The sequence below is a fragment of the Phalacrocorax carbo genome, chromosome 2 (assembly GCF_963921805.1).
Source record: "Phalacrocorax carbo chromosome 2, bPhaCar2.1, whole genome shotgun sequence".
Classification (NCBI taxonomy): Eukaryota; Metazoa; Chordata; class Aves; order Suliformes; family Phalacrocoracidae; genus Phalacrocorax; species Phalacrocorax carbo.
The window spans coordinates 100959180-100978214 of record NC_087514.1 but is presented as its reverse complement, the minus strand read 5'-3'; the positions used below and the strand labels follow the sequence as shown (position 1 = coordinate 100978214).

Genomic DNA, 19035 nt, shown 5'->3' with positions numbered 1-19035 from the left:
AGCATTAAGAAAACAATACACAGAACTCCTTTAAATTAATATACGAGGTAAGTATCAGTAGTAACACTTCCGAAATGCAAGCAATACTGAGTTGCAGTGACCCAGTTTGAAACAGTAGGGACTGGTGAAAATACTTGGAAGCAATTTTGTTTTTAAAGAAAATGAGAAGAAAGCTATGGTATGTCATTTCCTTTGAGGTAGGGATGGCATTCCCTACATAGTACGGGTTATCCAATTAAGAGAAAATTTAAGAGGCAAAGTATTGTGAAAGTGGGTGCTTTCAGACAGTGGCTTTTTTCAGTTTCAGAAGATGGCAAGGGTGAGTTGCTTTCTTGTCAGTCAAAGTTCTCAGATACCAGTATGAGAATGTCTCTATTTGGAGTATCCTTAAAGTTGGCCATTTGCTAATTTAGGTATGCCCAGCTATTTGCAAACCTGCTCTAATACTGGTCTGAAATATGCTACCTGTTATTTCAGAGATAAGACTCCAGGAGTTAAAACTGTCTGGCTATAAAATGGATAGAATTAATCAAGGAGCAGCTAAAAACAGAGTGACAGCTTGAAAAGCGACAGAGAATGTTATACATTTTGTAAGTAAGAGCAAAATGCAAACAAACCCCCAAATCAAAGCCAAACTGAACCCCTGATTGAGGCTTGGCAGGGTGATGGAACATGAGGTGAAGAACAGACTACGGTGGTCGCATTTTTTTCATTTTTATTATTTACACAACTAAGGACATACAGTCTAGCTAGAAAGCTTAAATATTTTTAGAAGTTGAGACAAAACAGCATCTAGATTGTGTCCAATATAGTACTAAGTGAACTTGGACAAAGAACCATATTACACACACAACCAGGTTTTCACTTAAGGTTTTCCCTTTCTCCCTGTACAGCGAGCATACAGGACAGGGGCTGGGACCAAGCGCTGCCTGCTCTTCTGCCACGTGCCTTCTGCAAGCTCCAGTCAGGCTCTCTCAGACCACTTCTCCTGTTTTCTTTGACAGCATTGATACTCTCACGACACATACTGCTGCCGGATATAGTTGTTAAGTTGCAACTATTTACAAATTCTTTCCAGATCATTAATCAGCAATATTAGTCACGCATCTAGATTTTCTCTATATATTTCTACAAGGTTGGCCTAGATTGTTCAAAGAGAAGGTAAACACCCTCGTGCCTTTCAACTTTCAGGTACCCGCCTTTAAAAAGCACTGATTTTTAGAGCAAGAAGAAAAAAACCCGCCCTCTCAATACACACCTTTCATCTGACAAACGTATGCGTACAAAACCTGATCTCTCTCAAATCACTTTTGAAAGCAGTTTTTAAGGTTTCTAAGATCCTATTGCATAAACGTCTAAGAGAATTGGTTACATTATTCAGTGAAATATCTATTCTTACTCAGGTATGTAAACTAAACATTATGCTAATAACTATACTGGTAACGGAGGGCATGCAATTTGATGCACAGAAAGGCTGTGTGCAGTGAACCTGGCTCTCAATAGAAGCTGAAGGTAGCTGGCATCATAAATGAAAGAGTAAAGAAAAGACCACCATGCATCCATACAAACTTTATGGATCCATTTCAAATGGAACCATTTGCCCATGCCCTTAATGATTTTAGATTTTCAGCTAAAATATATTTTCAAGATGAAGCAGCATAGAACAAGTTCTGTAAACTGAAGTAACAAAATAAGGAAAACTTTCCTTCTCTTCTAAGCTTTAGAAAATGCTGTAACCACAGTTTATATGAAGCATCCTAGGAGTCATCTGTGATTTTTTTTTTTTTGCTTATCAGTAATAAAATACATTTCTAAAATATGAGAAATGGCAAAAGGGCTGGAACCTAAGCTATGTACTACAAGCCTATTATTCTGCTGGCCTCTTAGTTCAGAGCACTTGATTCAATCTTCAAAAACAGATTTATGATATAAGAAACCAATAAAAGACAAGTTTCATAACATGTTTCTGAACCTGCCAAGGTCTTAAAAATAACTCGCCCTACAACACATTAAAAAATTGATTCCTTCTCACTCCTCTCGAATTTGGCATCTTCTGAATAGCAGTCTCTTCAATATGCGATCACTGTGAATTCTTTTGAAGGTAATAAATGATTTATTAGAATTTCTAGCTACAAAAGTGTTGTTTTATTTCAGATTTTGTCAGGCTCAGAATGATTTGATAAGAAAACCCCAGATTTCTATCCCAAACACACAGAGGGAATATTAAGTTTAAAAATTTAAGATTTTGTTCTTTCCCCTCTGCATTCATACCAAACAACACTTACATTTATAAGGGTTGCTTTTTAACCTTAAAATAGGGATTGATTCTTTCCATGATAGCAGCTACATTTGAAGTGTGTACAAGCCTAGCCACACATTGCAGGCCAGCAGGAACCAATTAAAAAAAGCATAGCTACCTTGTATTTACCTGTGTTAAAGACACCATACATAGTCAAGAATGAGAAACTACCTTGTTTTACCACAAAGTCTTGGTTTTTTAAGCCATAAGTGAGGAAATTCTCTAGTTGTGGGAAAACGTTGACTTCATTTGCCTTCCTCTTTTTTTTTTTTGCTTATAAAAAAATGGAAATTTTGCTGCAAAGTATGAAAAATGAAAACCAAATCCTAAAATCCAAAACGTGCTTTCATATCTTGAAGATCTAAAAAAACCAACCAACCAAACCTAAAGCTGGTTGCTTATCTTATGGTAATGTGCAGAATCCTGCTGGTCTCACATTTGATCACCTCCAACAGGATGTGACCAAGAGAGAGCTTTCAACTACACTTCCTCTAAGAGGAACCAAACCATAATGTTCAGCAGCCATACTTAAACAAGACTCTAGCCAGGACTGTTTCTTCTAGTTATCCTGTATTTTTTAAAAAAAGGAATCATACGGCTCCTGCAATCACTATTGTCAATATCTTTCAGGATTAAGAATGCAATTGTTGTCATTTAAAGTAATTTCCTTTGGTTCTGTACTAACAGGACACAAAATGCCTGGCATTAATTAACTGAACTTTTCAACTGTCACTATAGGTCCCTGTATGCAGTAAGAGCCACGAAAGTAAGCTCAAAACCATTATTGATAATGCCACTGCATCGTTTTCTTTTAGCAAGATGCACATCAGTCCATCAATATCAAAGAACATGCATTCTTTAGAAAGTAAGTTGTTTGTTCTACGTATCAGAAATGCATGTACAGCAGACACGTTACGTACCTGGAAATGCTAATACAGCCTAGTTACGGTGGTCACAGGTTTCAGGTATGTTCTCCACACTCAAAGCTCCTTCTAGACACACGGAGGTTGCAAACGGCTCTTTCTACTGTGAAGTCCTTTCTTTGCTTACTTTCTATATCTAAAGCTACACAAAACAGGCTGCATGTGCTTTAAGCACTGAAGTCCTACTGAGTATATTCCTCTATTTTCAGGCATAGATCTGAATTAAAGGCCCTACTGATAAACTGATTTCCCACCAAATACTTCAGGATCATAACTATTAGCAGAACACAAATCATTAACACAAACCAAACACAGGACAGAAATACCCAGTGACCCACTGTTTCTTTGTCGTTCACTTTTAAGTACCTCTGGTGTTCCTGAACTTACCTTTTGTAACCAGAAACTTGGAGTGAGCCATTCAGAAGGAAACAGAATAATGAACCAGACAAAAGTTTTGCATGGTTACATCAGAAATGTGGATAAATCAATCTTCCAAACTTTGTAAGTGTTCAGATACGAATACCACATTCTAACCCAAAGCTTTAAAGTAAGATTGGAACAATCTTACCTTTTATCCTCCCTACACCTAAAACTACACTGAAGTACTTTACCACACAGGTTTGATTAAATTTCAGCTATGCGCTGAAGAGTCTTACTTAGTCCATGCTGACAGATTTTCCCACACCACAGATTGCACACAGAATACTAGATTTCATCACTTAATAAAACTATTAGTTAATATCCCAGAGAGAACTTGAAGGACATCACGGGCTAACGCATAATTGTACTTTACAGGGTCTCAACATTCTAAGCTTAACATCTGTTTCCTGTTGTGTTTTTTTAATAAATATATATATTTTTCTTACAAAGTGCTTTGCATTACTAGATATAATTATATATTTCAGAAGGAAAAATGCAATATAGAATTTTATTTCCATCTGGAAACAATAAAGGAACAACTTTTTCAAATTACATGACTGTGAAAGAAAATTTCTGTCTTTAATCATGACTGAAACAGCTGATTTTCCCCCTATCCCTTGGAATCTAATAATATGTCTATGAACGAAGGGAAGCACTACCCGAAAATGACATTTCATCTAGGAATGAAAAGGTCAAAGAGTAGCACAATTTGTTTTAAGCTGACTTTACAAAAGTCATCTACACTTGGAATCTAACAACCTATGTGAAATATCCTTTCGGATACTGATCACATAGGAAATAATTTTTTCCAGTTCTTAGCAGCTGGAGTGCATCAGGACACAAGGCACATTGCCAGAAAGACTTTTTTTATCTAGTCAGTGTATTTTCTCCCAGCAATTACAATACACAAATTTAACCACCTAACCAGAAAATCAATCCTTCTGTTTGTAATAACACCATGTGCAATCACAGAGAATCATAGAGACAATAAACATCAATATCTGTGCATCTTTATGTCAGTACCAGCAAGCTGTTCAGACAGTGATTCTTTCCCCTAACCTAAAGTAGGCAAAAATCCAGTATTTGAATTCTGCCTCATGTTTGAGCCACAATGATCTGAATAATTTGCTTCCTAGCAAAAGGATTTTGTCCTCTGCCAGCAGTGAAGCCCAAAGAAACCCTCATCCATATGGAAACATGACAAAATGGCACTCCCTCAAAACGCCTTCCCCTTGTGGCAGATGTTAGATTGGGATATGCCACGAGGTGTGTCTGCTGACTGTTGTCTTTCAGAAGCCCAGTGGTGCCACCACCAGCACCATCTGGATAAAAATCAAGTGGCTGTGGTCCATTTTATAAATTCCTCTGCTGTAGGAACAGATGTGATCTAGTGATGGAAGCGTGGCAACGATGACAAAGTATGATTGAGTCTGGAAGGCCCATAATAGCTTTGTTAAAACTAATAAACAGAGAACCTTCACCCCCCCACCCCTCCCCACGCCTCATGAATTGAGGGCTGTAAAAAACTAAGAACACGTAAGGACATACAATTGCACACCTCCCCAGGGAGAGTGGTTGGAAGGCAATGCCTCCCCCTCATCTGTATATGAAATGGGGGAGACGTAATGAAGCTGTACGATGGGCAAGCTTAGCAGCAACCCCTATCCTACATAATACGACATACCTTATGCCCAGGTCTTTATCCTATCATTGGGATAAAGGGAGGTCACACTGGAGCAGTTAGAAGCCCACACATTTCTGACCAATGTAATCTGAACCTTAAAATCAAACCTCTGGGTTGCCAGATGGAGGGCAAAAATCTGTTTTGTCATATGGGAAAAATGCCTTCTACATTACCAAACAAAACCTGGTATTAGCTCAGGCCACCCTTAGAAGTGGATATAAACCAGACTGCAAGCTGTGATTTGCTGATAGGAGAACGAGCCGTGATAGCCATATGCTCAGCCCTAGCTGTTCCCAGCTGTTCTCCTAGGTGTGGGATCTCTCCATTGCTTCCAACCTCATAAAATAGACAACCCTAGCTAGCTAAGCAATTTTTTCCCCCTTGTGGCTACATATTAAGCCTAATCTCTTAAAAACCAAACCAAGCCAAACGAAAACCATCTACATGCCTTCGAAAACTGGCCGCATCTTCTTTTATTAAAAAAGAGGACAGGCTAACTGGAGTTCTTGCAAAAAAGTGACAATCAGATAATACTACAATGGAATACTGCTTCAGTTGAAGTTTGTTGCAAATCTTCCCATGAGTCAGTGCACAAACAAGGAAACACCCAGCACCAAGTTTTTACTTTTAAACACAGAAATATCAAGAACACTCCTATTCAGGTAACAAGTACATCTGTTTCTCTCCAAGGTACGAGTCTCAAGATATCTGGTACCCATAAGAATAGAAAGAGTCTCTGCAGAGTACCGTTTTTAGCGTTTATCTGATAAAAACTGTAATTCACAGTACAGATATCCTAACCTGGCTTGCCGAAATACTTCACGTTAAGAAAATAGTTATCCCTATGACAGCCCGCTTCCAATATTAAAGTAGGACTGACTTTGCATTGGGTAAAATGCAAAGCATTGGCATCTACGCTGGGTAGATGCTGATTGCTTATTACTCAAGTCTGTGGAGCCACAAGCCCCAGTACATCATCTGAGTCTCCGCAAGTCTGTCACCAAAACACTGCTGATTTCAGCGACACATTCAGCAGTAATGGTACCACAGAGATTTCCTCAAGGCATTGCACACCTTCAGTTCCCACACAAACTGATGGAAGTTGTGTGCTTGGAAATATGCAGTAAATGGTTCAGTGAGTTCAAAGATGAAAACATACTGTTTCTGATGCAGCCATCATATCAAACCTAAAGAGACTTTGTGGAATTTCACAGTGCTGTTTGTCCAGCTTCAATAGATAGAATCACTTTAAGGTAAAATGACTTAAAGCCATCCAACCAAATAGCTAATGCTAATTCCTTGTGAAATGATTAATTCTGATGTGCAAGAAAATACATACCTTTTCATTTCCCTATGGTCCTCTCTAATTTCTCATCACTAAGCACTACTCAAATGAATTTATTTTTTTTTTCACCAGAAGTAAATTAATACTCCTCTTTGCAGTACGTATTAGAAACACATATTGGGAAGTTCCCCAAAAAGGTGATTCATTGCAACAGCACACTGCTACTTTAAATAACTGTCTCAATCATATTTTATGCTAATAAAACCTTAAAAATTAATTTAAGCACAGAGAAGCACACACAACAAACAAGTAGGACCGTCACACTATCTTTTTTGTCTTCAGAAGCCTGGGTGAATGAAAAGGACTGCTAGTTTCATCCATACTAAGCATTTGTTCACAAGCTCAAAAATGAGAATCCCTTATGATGAAAAAGAATTGATGGTTTCTGCTCAGAAGGAAGTCCTAGAATGAATGGCACACCCTATCAGAGTTCAGTTGCACTGAGACAGATCAGTGCCAGGAAGCCTCCCTATTGTTTCCCTCTATTTCAAACAAGGAAATACAATACCTAAAATAGCATCTGCTTTAGCAGGTTACAGTGGAAGGACAATAGCAGAAGGTTTTAATCAAAACCTAAACCTTTAGGCAAGTGCAATCACTTTCTTTCTCTTGTAGTTATCCAATTTGCTGAGCTAAATTTCATAGCAAGAGAGAATAAAAATATCCAAAATCACAATGACAATATTGATATAATTGAATTTATGTTCTTCAGCAGCTGTTGCACATTTAACATAACTAATTGAATTCAAAGACTGAGTAGAAGAGATTTTACATCTTTTCCTCAATTCACAATGGTACAGAAACACACAGCCAGTATTATGTGCAGCTCAATAAAACTTTCTTGAACACATTTCCTTTCTCTCATTTTCAAAGAATAATGACCTCAAAAAAAAAAGTCAAACCCAAACTTTTTTAAACAAATGCCAAAGCCTAATGAAGCAAGCAGTCTTACTGAAGCTTATGTAGATGATGTTGCAAAGCACAGTGAATGTGACAGCTCATCTATCAAAGAAAACAAAGGGGTTTATGCATCTAAACCAAACAGAAGCTTTTGGAACAGCATGGAGAGTAGTTGGTATACCTTTACTTATTATAATATAACTAGGAAGTGAGATCTTTTTTTTTTTTTCAGTGAAGGCAGAAATATTAAAAGATGGTACAGTTTGTGAGGCAAGCTATATATTTGACAATAGCTTCTACCCCAGTGCCTTGAAGCACTTGGCAACTGCTAAAATTCCCACTTTATTTAGCAAAAATGCAGTTTCCCATATATGTACTACCCATGCTTTGAATAAACTGCTCAATTAATGGTGATATTTATTTTCTGCTAGTAATCCACCAATGAGGTAAGCCACAGCTCCAAAGGTCTGCTGGGATGAGATGGTATTAGAAGTAATTGACAGACAACCTGACACAACACAAGACTGAGAGTAGATCTGTCTGCATTCAAATACTCTTCATTCCTGTGATACCTAACAAGCAAGAGAAACATTCATACGAGGAAACTGTAATTAAGGTACAGTTAACATGCACAGCTTTAACTGGTCAAGCAGTGAGCTACTTAATATTAACCCCTTTTTGCAACACTAATTTTTATGCACAGATTATTAAATACAGCGGAGCGCTAGATGCATGCATAAAATATTCTGTCTTGATGGAGGACTGAATCTTGCAGAAATCAAACCAGCTTTTTCTCTGTGTTTCTCAAAGCATTTTTTTCTAATAGTTTTACAAAGATCAGGAGCTTCACTCCCAATACCACAAATATTCCCTTCTACATTATCTGGAGCAAACCTTTATTGTTCATCAAAGTTCCCAGTACGGTAACATTGTTAAGGTTTTTAAGAACACCCAGGATTCAAAAATACAACATGAAGCCTTCAGGAAGGGTAAGATGGGTTCTTATTTTGACATTTATTAAGCCAAATCATATTCCACCAGCTGGCAGCAAACATGTCACCAAGCATTTACAGCCATTAGGACCTGCTGAGTCTAAGATCTAAAACTAGATTAGAGAAAGTGGTGTGACAAAATGTACCTCAAAGCACAGCAGAGATTCAGCCCTTTCCTAACCCCATAATATCCAAATATACATTCACTGTGGGGTGAGTTCACCACTGAAAAAGTTCCCATGACACTATGTCTTAAGGAGTAATTTCAGGAAATGTGCTATATTCGGAAACACTGAAGACAAAGAACACTTTAAGAGGAAAAACGGGGGAGAATTTCAGTGCTAAAAAAATTAAAAGCTGGAATACACAGAGTAAGCAAAGATGCACATGCAGCCTCCATAGGACGAACAAGCATTTAATACCAAAGGAAACAGTAAACATCCCTTCCCCTGCCCCTTTTTTTTATTTATTTTTTAGAAGCCCAGATGCAACTATCCCCCTCTCCTCCCCCCCTTACTGAGATTTCTTTCAATTTTACTGCTAGCAAGACAAACACAGTTTGCATAAAGACAACTATGTAATTACAGCAAGGGAAAGTTGCATGGTCCACCGACTACAAAACACTAAACTCACAGTAATAAGAGGTCAGGGGCTTAAATATTCATTTATTTAAATGTATGCCAGAGTTTTCATTTTTTTCTGGTCAAATCAACAGATTTTAATTGGCGCTTTCAAATGCAGCAGTCTATGAAAATGACAAAAATATTACTAGAAACAAAGCAAATACATGCCCTAAAGGTCTTTTAATTCCTGAAATCATGCTGCCCTTTTATTTGTCATTGAAGAATGTGTGCATATTATTCCCTTTTTCAACACATTTCAAATCAGCTTACACTCTAGCTTATTCAAAACTTGAGCTTATGCACAGTGCTCAAAAACGTTTGGTGTGGTCAGAGGAAAGAACAACAATATGGAAAAAAGAAAAGTGAATTAGTAATTTTACTGTAATACATATCTATGTGCTGTGTCAGGGCACGTTTGGGGAAGCCATCTGTAGGGTACCAGCTTCAATGAGGTTAAGGAACATAAACACCGAGCTGACATGAAAAATCAAAGCAAAAGAGCAAAGAAATACCATTGCGACTTGTGGTACACTTGGCACACCTTATGCATTTAAAGACACTGCCGCCATGCAGACTCCATCTCGATGGCTGATGTATCACTCAAATGTCCTGAATTAATAACGGAGATAAAGCCCACAGATGGCATATGGTACGGTTTGAGACAGACTCATTTTGACAGGTGACAAAGACGACTACTCATCTAGTCATGTGAAATTAAGCACTTACGGGAATGGCAGGTGTGAACTGACTCCTTTATACAGATTTGGAAGCATCCCATCACTCACAAAAAGTGCTGTACTAAAATCCCAGACAGCTCTGGAAGTACAGTCCATGTTAAATCTGCAAGGGAAGTAACTAAGGCTAAGATGTGAGCCCCTGCCCTTTTAGTGTCTGGATGATCTGCACTCCCTTTCCATTTGGACAGAACCCCAGATACTGAACACAGAAAAAGTTAAAAACCTAAGGGAAAGTGAAAGATATTTAAGGGAAAATTTAGTCTTTAACACTACGCCGCTAACATTAACTCATTTCAGCCTGATATACATTTGACCTAATTTTTCACTTATCGGACTAACCCTTTATCTACTACTACTGTTTCAATGGATTCTTTCCCAACACTCCCTCTCCATCAGTTACTGCAAGTGGAAGTGAAACACCATCTCACTAGACCACTCACCAATAACTCCGTAATACGACTGTAGAATGAATGCCTGGACGTTACTTCTAAAGCAGGACGTATACCTTATGTACGTTTGGTACGTGTTGATACTATAGGGCGTAACACCTTTGCGATCTGGCAGTCAGTGTAATTCAACAGTAGCTCTGTGCAAATACATATGGATAGGAGTACCTGAGGTAACTGTACACATGTGTTTTCATTGCAGGTTTTGCTACGACTATGAAGCGGATCCTAATACTAATCTTTTCCTTCACCTTTAACATTTTATAAAATAAAAAAAAAATTCTGAGCTAAAAGATTTTCCCCTGACCAAAGTTCTTGACCATTTACTAAAATTTTCTGCCATGTACAGAAAATCCCAAGTTTTCCTCAAGGCCACATGGTATCAACATATTAAGAGAGGCCAGACACAGGGTGCAAGGGTGACTTTGGGTTGGGCAAACTAAATTAACTTCAGAGGAAATCAGAGCAGTGGCCACACTCCAGGTTCATAACAAATGTGCTCCAAGCCCTTGGCATGAGTGATTCAAGTGAATGATCTGCCTTTGCAACAGTTTTGGACCACCAGTAGTGAGAAAGTTTAGTTGAGGGGATTGGATTTATTTTGAAGTAAAATCTCCAAAACGCAGATAACGTAGATATAGTGGCTTCACTACAAAACTCTGCAATTTCTTGATCTGCTCTTTTTGCTTCCTACTACTCACTAATCTAAGTGCAGACATCATCTGCAGCTGAAGAAAACACCAGATAAAAAATATAGTATTTTTTATTATACCCGGAATAATTGTGATATAGGCTCTTTTTCTAATGACTTCGCTCAGTATGCAGCATATCAAAAAGTGTTCAGTATTTCACATGACTATAAAACACTGCATAGATCCAAATAATTCTTTACAGACAAGAAGGCCCAACTGAATGCAGAATTCATCATTTGAAAAGATATGGTTGCTTCTGATCCCAAAACTGTTCATGCTATGTCATCTGTAAGTATATAAGCCACTACTATTGCCACCATATTTACTGAATAAAAAACTAAAAGTACTAAATTGTCAGACTGTGCCACACAAGTATAATGACAATTTTAAAGAGATTAACAGCCTCCCCTGAAATGACAAACATCTTTAAGGACAGAACAGCACTAACTTGACTAGCATCTGAAGGCACTGCATGTGCTCGGTATTTTAAACCATGTGAAAACCTAAACTGACTCCATACCTATGATAAGCCTGAGTTTGAACGACCACTGGCCCAGGTCCCCAGATCTACCAAGCCTTCCAGCATGGGAGCACCAAGGCCCATTACAAGCACCCGCAGCATTACAAGCACCTTTACCCCCTCCCTCTGCTCTAGTCCCACCACTCCTGACCCAAGCGAAGCTCTCCTCCTCCTCCCCTTGTGCTGGCCTCCAGCATCAGCAGAACAGCAGAGCTGTTGGCTGGCACTTCTTAGTGGATACTAAGACACTGGCTCCCACATACAGAGGCAGATGAAACACTCCTGAGATGAGTGGCGCTTTCTGTTCCTCCATTTTTATTTCCAGGGAACCTGTAAATGTGGGCACTATGTTAATGAGTCAAAAGACTCACAGACCCGGGGTACAGTACAAAGAAAATGTTGCCGACAGCTTAAGCAGACCTCTGGTCATAATCCCATCCACCGTACACTTTCTAATGATTATGGTATATGTTTCTGTATGTTTGTTTATGTTTATGAATTTTTTTAATTTTTTTTTTTTTTAAATAAGAACCTTAAATCACTTTTTGGCACTTGCAAATGCATTTCAATCTATAAGCAGTTTACCAAAAAGTGTGCAACTTAAGATGGACATGGACCTGTTGGAGCAAGTCCAGAGGAGGGCCATGAAAATGCTCAAAGGCCTGGAGCACCTCTCCTATGAAGAAAGGCTGAGAGAGCTGGGGTTGTTCAGCCTGGAGCAGAGAAGGCTCCAGGGACACCTTTCACCAGCCTTCCAGTACCTGAAGGGGGCCTACAAGAAAGCTTGAGAGGCATTTTTTACAAGGGCATGTAGTGATAGGACAAGGAGTAATGGCTTTAAAATGAAAGAGGGTAGATTTAGAATAGATATAAGAAAGAAGTTCTTCACTATGAGGGTGGTGACGCACTGGAACAGGTTGCCCAGAGAAGTTGTGGATGTCCCATTCCTGGAAGTGTTCAAGGTCAGGTTAGATGGGGCTTTCAGCAACTTGGTCTAGTGGAAGGGGGGCCCCCCCACTGCAGGGGGGTTGGAACTACATGATCTTTAAGGTCCTTTACAACTCAAACCAATCTATGATTCTATGAGTGTTACTGGAGGAAAAAAAAAAAAGTATTTATATAAACTTTTATATTGGCTTTGGAGGTTCCAAGAATCAGACAGACATAAAACTGGCCAAACCTTTTACCTGCAGGTAAGGTCCAATAAATATGGCAAAAACTATAAAAGAATTAAAATAATTATTTTTAGGCTGATTCTCTAGGAAATCTCTGTCCAGATCTTAAAATTAATTTATGCTTTTACATGACTGCTGTTGCTCTATGCCACTTACCAGCCATGTGTTCATTACTGAAGTAAAATAAACTCTTGCTTAGCAGTTCCACATGAACAGTTCTATGCAATTGCTGAAAATTTCTAATTTTTAAAAAAGATACGCTATTGGAACAACTTCTTCCTTTTCACTGGGTATAAAAAGTGACACACCATTAATACACTTTCCCATGTAAAATTTTTTTTGCAGAAAGCCAAAAATCATCATAGTTAGTAACAAAACTTCTAACAATAAATAAATTAATAAAACTTACCACCTTTAAAAACAATTAATGAAATATGTTTATGACCAATAACACAGCTTTACACCTTTCTTAGGAGATAACAGAACTACATCTGGATTTTATCCTAATCAACTGACATGAAGGTTAATCAACTTCTCATTTCATTTATTTTGTTTTTTAAACAAATCATACTTTTACCCTTTCCTCAACCAGGAAGTAAAAAGCACATTCCCCATAAAAAGTTTATTTTGTCTGGTGAAAATGTATACAGGAGACTGACAACATTCCATAGTGATCTTTCAGACACAAGTCTGATAAGCTTAGAAGAGGGGACTAGGCAAAAATGCAGAAGGTAAAAAAAGCGTTTACAAATTTAGTTTGACAAATCATCAAAATTATTTCACTAAATTACAAGCTCAGAAATTCTTAATCATACATGAAACAGAAATACAACCAAATAATTAATTAACTCTTTAAAAACTTCATATAAACTGGAAATTGTATGAAACACTGAAGAGAACAAGCAACAGCAGATGTTGCTATTGTACAAAAGGTTGGTGTACACAGAATGCACGTTCTGCACAGCAAATTTCAAGATACACATTTTCAACAGGCTTTCATTAATTCCTCTTTTTCTGCCATCACACTTAAAGATCCACTTTTAAAGAGATTAGAGTACTTTTCCTAAATATGAGTCAGGTCAAAGGGAGTTCTATCACCAGCACTTTCTGTAAGATTTAGAAACAGGAAGATTAGAGATCATAAATCAAAACCATTCACAGATTTGTGACATACACTCACTAAAATGGCTACTGATTGAAGGAAAGCAATATGCTTTCCACCTTGCTCAGATTATATCAAATTAAGACTACTACAGTTCCCCTTAGCTGGGCAGAGCAGTTTCTTATTTCCAGCAACTGATTATTTAAAAAAAAAAAAAAAAAAAAAAAGCTTCCGAGAGTGCTCATAAGATGAGCAGCAGTGACAAAAGTGGCAGTCTATGCCAAAACACTTTCAATAAAGTGAGTTAAAAATGAAAGCAAAGACACTAACTGTGAAAATTGCTCAAAGCTTGATTTGCTTTTGTGCAAGATGCTGAAAAATGTTAAAAAAAAAAAGATTAAAAACTTGTGACAGATATGAGAGTTCGAGACAGAATGCAAAGCTCTAAGAAACACAACCGAACCACTTCATAAAGATTTCTATTCAGTGTTTTAAGACCCTATCTTAGTGAGGCGTACGTTAAACCAAAGAACAAAATAACAGCCTGGTAAATTTCTCGCAGCTTTCTGCAGCTTGTATTCTTTAGCTGGTGAAGTGAAAACTGCTTGTTCTGATCACAATGAGATTCCTCTAGCTCAGGCACTTAAATAGGGAAACATACTGTTATGGCACTCTGGTGAGAAAATACTGTCCTTGACATCCTAAGAAAATGTAGGTGCCACTCTTATTCTGTAATATCTTTGGGAAAGCAGCATGGACACCAGCTGTTTATCTCAATATCACTGATGCACGTGGTCACAAAATTTAGCTTAATCTATATCCTTCCCTGCTTTTTCCTCCTCTTTAAAGTTAGGTTCCTTCTATAAACAGTTCCTATGAATTTCAATAAATTCATTTGGTGACAGAATCCAACCAAACCAACTGATCTGTGAGACAAAACTCTCGCTTCCTGCTCTGCATTCATACGATATTCTTTCAAATTCACGTTGTACACTTCATTGCTTCTAATCTCATTGACCTACTATGTTACAATTTTTTTAACAGAGATATACACTTAGAATTTTCATTTCTTATCATGGAAGCTCTACACACTCTCAGAGCATTTGAAATAGGATAGTGAATATGTCGTTGAGTGAGACCAGCATACGGTGTTTCTGGAAATATTAATCTGAGGTGTAGCAGGAAGACAATTCAATCCCATAGTTCATTGCCTGCTAATGACATTTCCTTTAGTTCTTGAAAACACAAGACACACACAAATGCAACGTCGCTATAATAAAGCTCCACAGGTCAGAGACCTCAGTATTATTATAATTCCAAAATTATTTGAATATCTTATTATCTCGATAACTTGCTGTGTCAGGAAAATGGCTTAACACTATTAGTCTAATTCTATAAATTTACTTGAAGTCCAGAATTTTTTTAAGATACTGCTTAAAATGAAACGCACTATAGACAAGGTTCCATGCTGACTCACTCAATGAACATCTATGCCGGCATATAAATGATTCTTTTCTTCCTTACCTCCAGATGCTCTAAAATATAGGGAGGGTTTGTCATGCCAAGCCTCAGCATAGCTCCCTCAGGAATAGCTTCAACCAGCTTCCACAGAAGCGTAGGGAGGTCTGTGCCAATGTCTCTGCCATAAGCCCCTGTGTCTTCACTGGTCAGCCATATCTCACAAACACCCTCTGTGAATAAAAGAAAGAGATAATTAACAAATCTGTTTTAGAGCTGTTTATTTTATCATACAGCTGCTCACTCTTTTTAATGCAGTATTTCACAAGGCTATTATGCAGCCAGACCGGGTATTCAATTGGAAGGGGGAGGGAAGGAGGAGGAAGGCTTATCCCATGGGTAGCAGTGGGTTATTAAGTTCATTTTATGAGCACAAGAGTGCTACAACAATGCTGTAAATTATCATTGCTGTGGAGTGATTAACATTCACAGCCAATGACTAATTCTGTATTGCCTCTACAGCAAGTCAGTCAAGTCTAGTACTCTGCTCTATTTTTTGAGCCTAATTCATTAAACACCGCAAGTAACATTATTCAAGCAAAGAGTTAGCATTAATGGTTGTTACTAGTAGTTAACTTGTTAACTGGTAAGCTTCCAGTAAGCAAAAATAGCTCTAAAACGCCCTGGAATAACTACTAAACACTTGTATTCTTTAAATGATACAATTAGCAATTCAATATTAAGGTTGTACTGAAAAGTTTAGTGACCACTGCATGACTGTGTGATAGTGTCGGAAAACCTGTTTCCTGGCAGCTAATACTTTATTTTCCATCAATCGGGGACTTAGGAAGCAGTATATTTGATTTGTATTGTGAAGAGTAGTGACCTTGAACACTGATATTTGGTAATAATATCCTTCTGCTCAAAGAGGGGAAAGACTGCACCACCCTTTAATAATAGTTGAAAGCAATGAGGTTTCATACAGCCACGTCTACCGGCTTGCCCAGCTTCCATCCTTTCTGCAATGCAATCCATCTCCCCCTCCTCACCCCCCCAAAGCAAGAAAAAGCTGTCGAAAACAGGGTGGCTGGGAGGAAGACTCCTGTAATTCCTGGTGAGATAGGTACCATTAACTCAGTGAAGAGCTAAATTTCTAATACTGATGATGAACTGGTAAAGAAAACATCCAAACACTAGAAGATACATAATTCATCAAAGCACTCTTTGGACCAGAAGAGAATGTATCTCAAAATGCAAACGTTTATGGCACAAATATATACATAAGATGAGGAAAACAAATATGTACACAGACTTTAATCACATAAAAGGTAATAAAAATAGAAAACCAGAAATTTGACAAAAATGTAAACTCAAGACTGCCACTCACACTCACACTGTAACAATAAAGGTGGACAGCAGGCTATGTTGGGCATCAAAGTTAATTTCATTCTGTTTGTTCAGAAAGGCTTTCAAGGTAATTTATTCTTTGTAACTAAGAATGTTTAAAAATTAAAGGTAAACATAGAAACTCATCACTACTTAGGTTCTGCTTCAAGAATAACTCAGTGAGAGGGATGTATAATTCTGTTCTTGTAGGGAGCTTGGTTGAAAGTATTTCTGAAGTACTGCTCTTTGGTTATCCAGCTTGCAGTCACAACTTTGTAGGCACACTCAAACTGAGCTCCCCCATGCCCGATCACGTATGCAGAATTTGCTACCAGTGCACAATCACACCTTGGATTCCACTGTAGTTGCTAATTTTTTCGGAATTCATCTCACCACAGGCAGTACCACGCTATGAAACATACTCTAGGTTTTGCCACCTGCCCTACATTCTCCTGAGATACAGAAAAAGAAATTAATTACATATGTTACATTTTAAAAATAAGAGAAACATAAAGGATCTAAATGATGGCTAATGTCTTGTTGGTTTTTTTTTTTAATATCAGTCTCCAATAGCTATTAGAACACTGCAAAACAGAGTAATTTACTTGCAGTTTCTACTGAAACAGAGTAATTATCTTTTTAAGCTTTCAATCTAAATAGTTGCATGGGGTTTGGGGTTTTTTTTTTTTGTTTGTTTTTTAATTTTACAGCTACCAGATGAACACTGGGAGGGGGGCGGAGTGAGGGAAGAAATCACTGGCTAGGAATGGAAATAACATTCCTGTGGAAAACAACAGTGAGCTTTTAAAGCTGCATAGGTGGGGACCATTAGCCCCCTGGTGGGCTGAAACTTCAAATTAAATCACATGAAGAGGATGCAGCTGTAATAGTAAATCAGCAACAACAGGAATAACTGTCTCATCTGCTCTCCGATCAGGGTGTTGAACAACATGGAATGGGAATAATTCATGCTGAGAGAGCCAAGGACCTAGTCTTAACAGGGAGGACGGACACGGACACCTGTATTTTATGAGAAAGTTCATGTCCCAGTTTCAGGCAGACAAAATGGATCTTCAAATACCGAAAGCTGCTATGAGTGCTAAGTATTTACAAGTAGGGTAAATCAACTTTGTACACAACTGTGTGTGATAGAGGTTTGATGTCAACTGCTGTTAAGCTGTTTATTCTAGCCCTTTGCATCCTGAGTTTAGGAGTATAAACTTACACTGGGTAAGAGGAGAAAACAACAGACCTCCCAAACAGCATTAATAAAGCGAACTAACACTTCCTATTTCGCTCAGCCCACTTCCCCTCCAAATTCCAGCCCTATGTAGGAACCTATTTGAATCCACTATTTAATCATGTATGGTATTTTTTCTCCTTTCCTTTGCAGTCAACCTCACTAGATCATTCGCCGTTCTGTTACTGGGTAATTTTGGTGCTAATAGAAGCAAGCTGATTTTGCAAACAAGAAAATTGATCCAAACTGCAGAGTTTGGACGTGCAAACTCAGACCATTTGTTACAGTATTAAGGCCAATTATCATTATATTTAAGTAATTACAAGTCTGCCTTTGGTCACAGCTCATAGCTCATTTCTCACTCTGCCATCACAACCCAGCACAAAATAGTAACCTCAACAGCTGGCTTCAAATCTTTGCTCTGCTGTAACTGGAGATGACTGAGAATGAAAAATGTTGGAAAAAGGTTCCAAGTCAGTGAAGGAGGTTCTGAGCCTATCCTTCTCCAATGTCTCAATATAAAGATTACTCATTGCAGATTACCTGACATGGGATTTGTGGGGTAGCCGAAACAGTCCTGGTCATAAAGATGACAAGAAATCCTACAGTTGTCACTTTTATGAGATATGCGCATTTCTGTTTTAGAGACCACTTGAAATGATTCATTTCTTTAATAAAAAAAATTCTAGCATTTTTTATTTCACTTTATTTTCATGCCACTATTGTAAACACTGCTTTCAGCGGTAGCACACATCTTGTAAATTAAAGGGAAATCTACTCTATCTGAAAAATTTATTTACTTCAATCTACAAAAACATCTGAAGATGTTAAAACATCAGAAACTAATCCCACTGAAATTCTGTTTGTTAACCTGCTGTACTTTGTACAAATGAAATTCAATCACAAAATCCCCTTGTTTTTTGCTTCCCCTTCCCTTCTTCTCGTTCTTCTCCTTCTTGTGAGACTTTAATACCAACAGGTGTTACTTCTCCAGCAGCACAGTTCTCTGCAGGCCACCTCAGTGGGATACCGCCGATGCTGACTTTCTCAGTAGACCACATATGCTTATCAATAACTGCCTGACCTCCTTCCT

At 38.0% G+C, this 19035-nt stretch overlaps 1 protein-coding gene across 4 annotated transcripts in view; it reads right to left on the bottom strand.

Moving 5' to 3' along the window:
• The window catches only part of CDKAL1 (CDK5 regulatory subunit associated protein 1 like 1), a 420128-nt gene that overhangs the window by 143997 nt on the left and 257096 nt on the right, over nt 1–19035 (bottom strand). For all 4 annotated transcript variants that reach the window (XM_064443696.1, XM_064443697.1, XM_064443698.1 and 1 more), the window contains one exon: nt 15383–15549. In XM_064443696.1, the coding sequence (XP_064299766.1) occupies nt 15383–15549 (167 nt within the window). The remainder of the gene's footprint in view (nt 1–15382; nt 15550–19035) is intronic.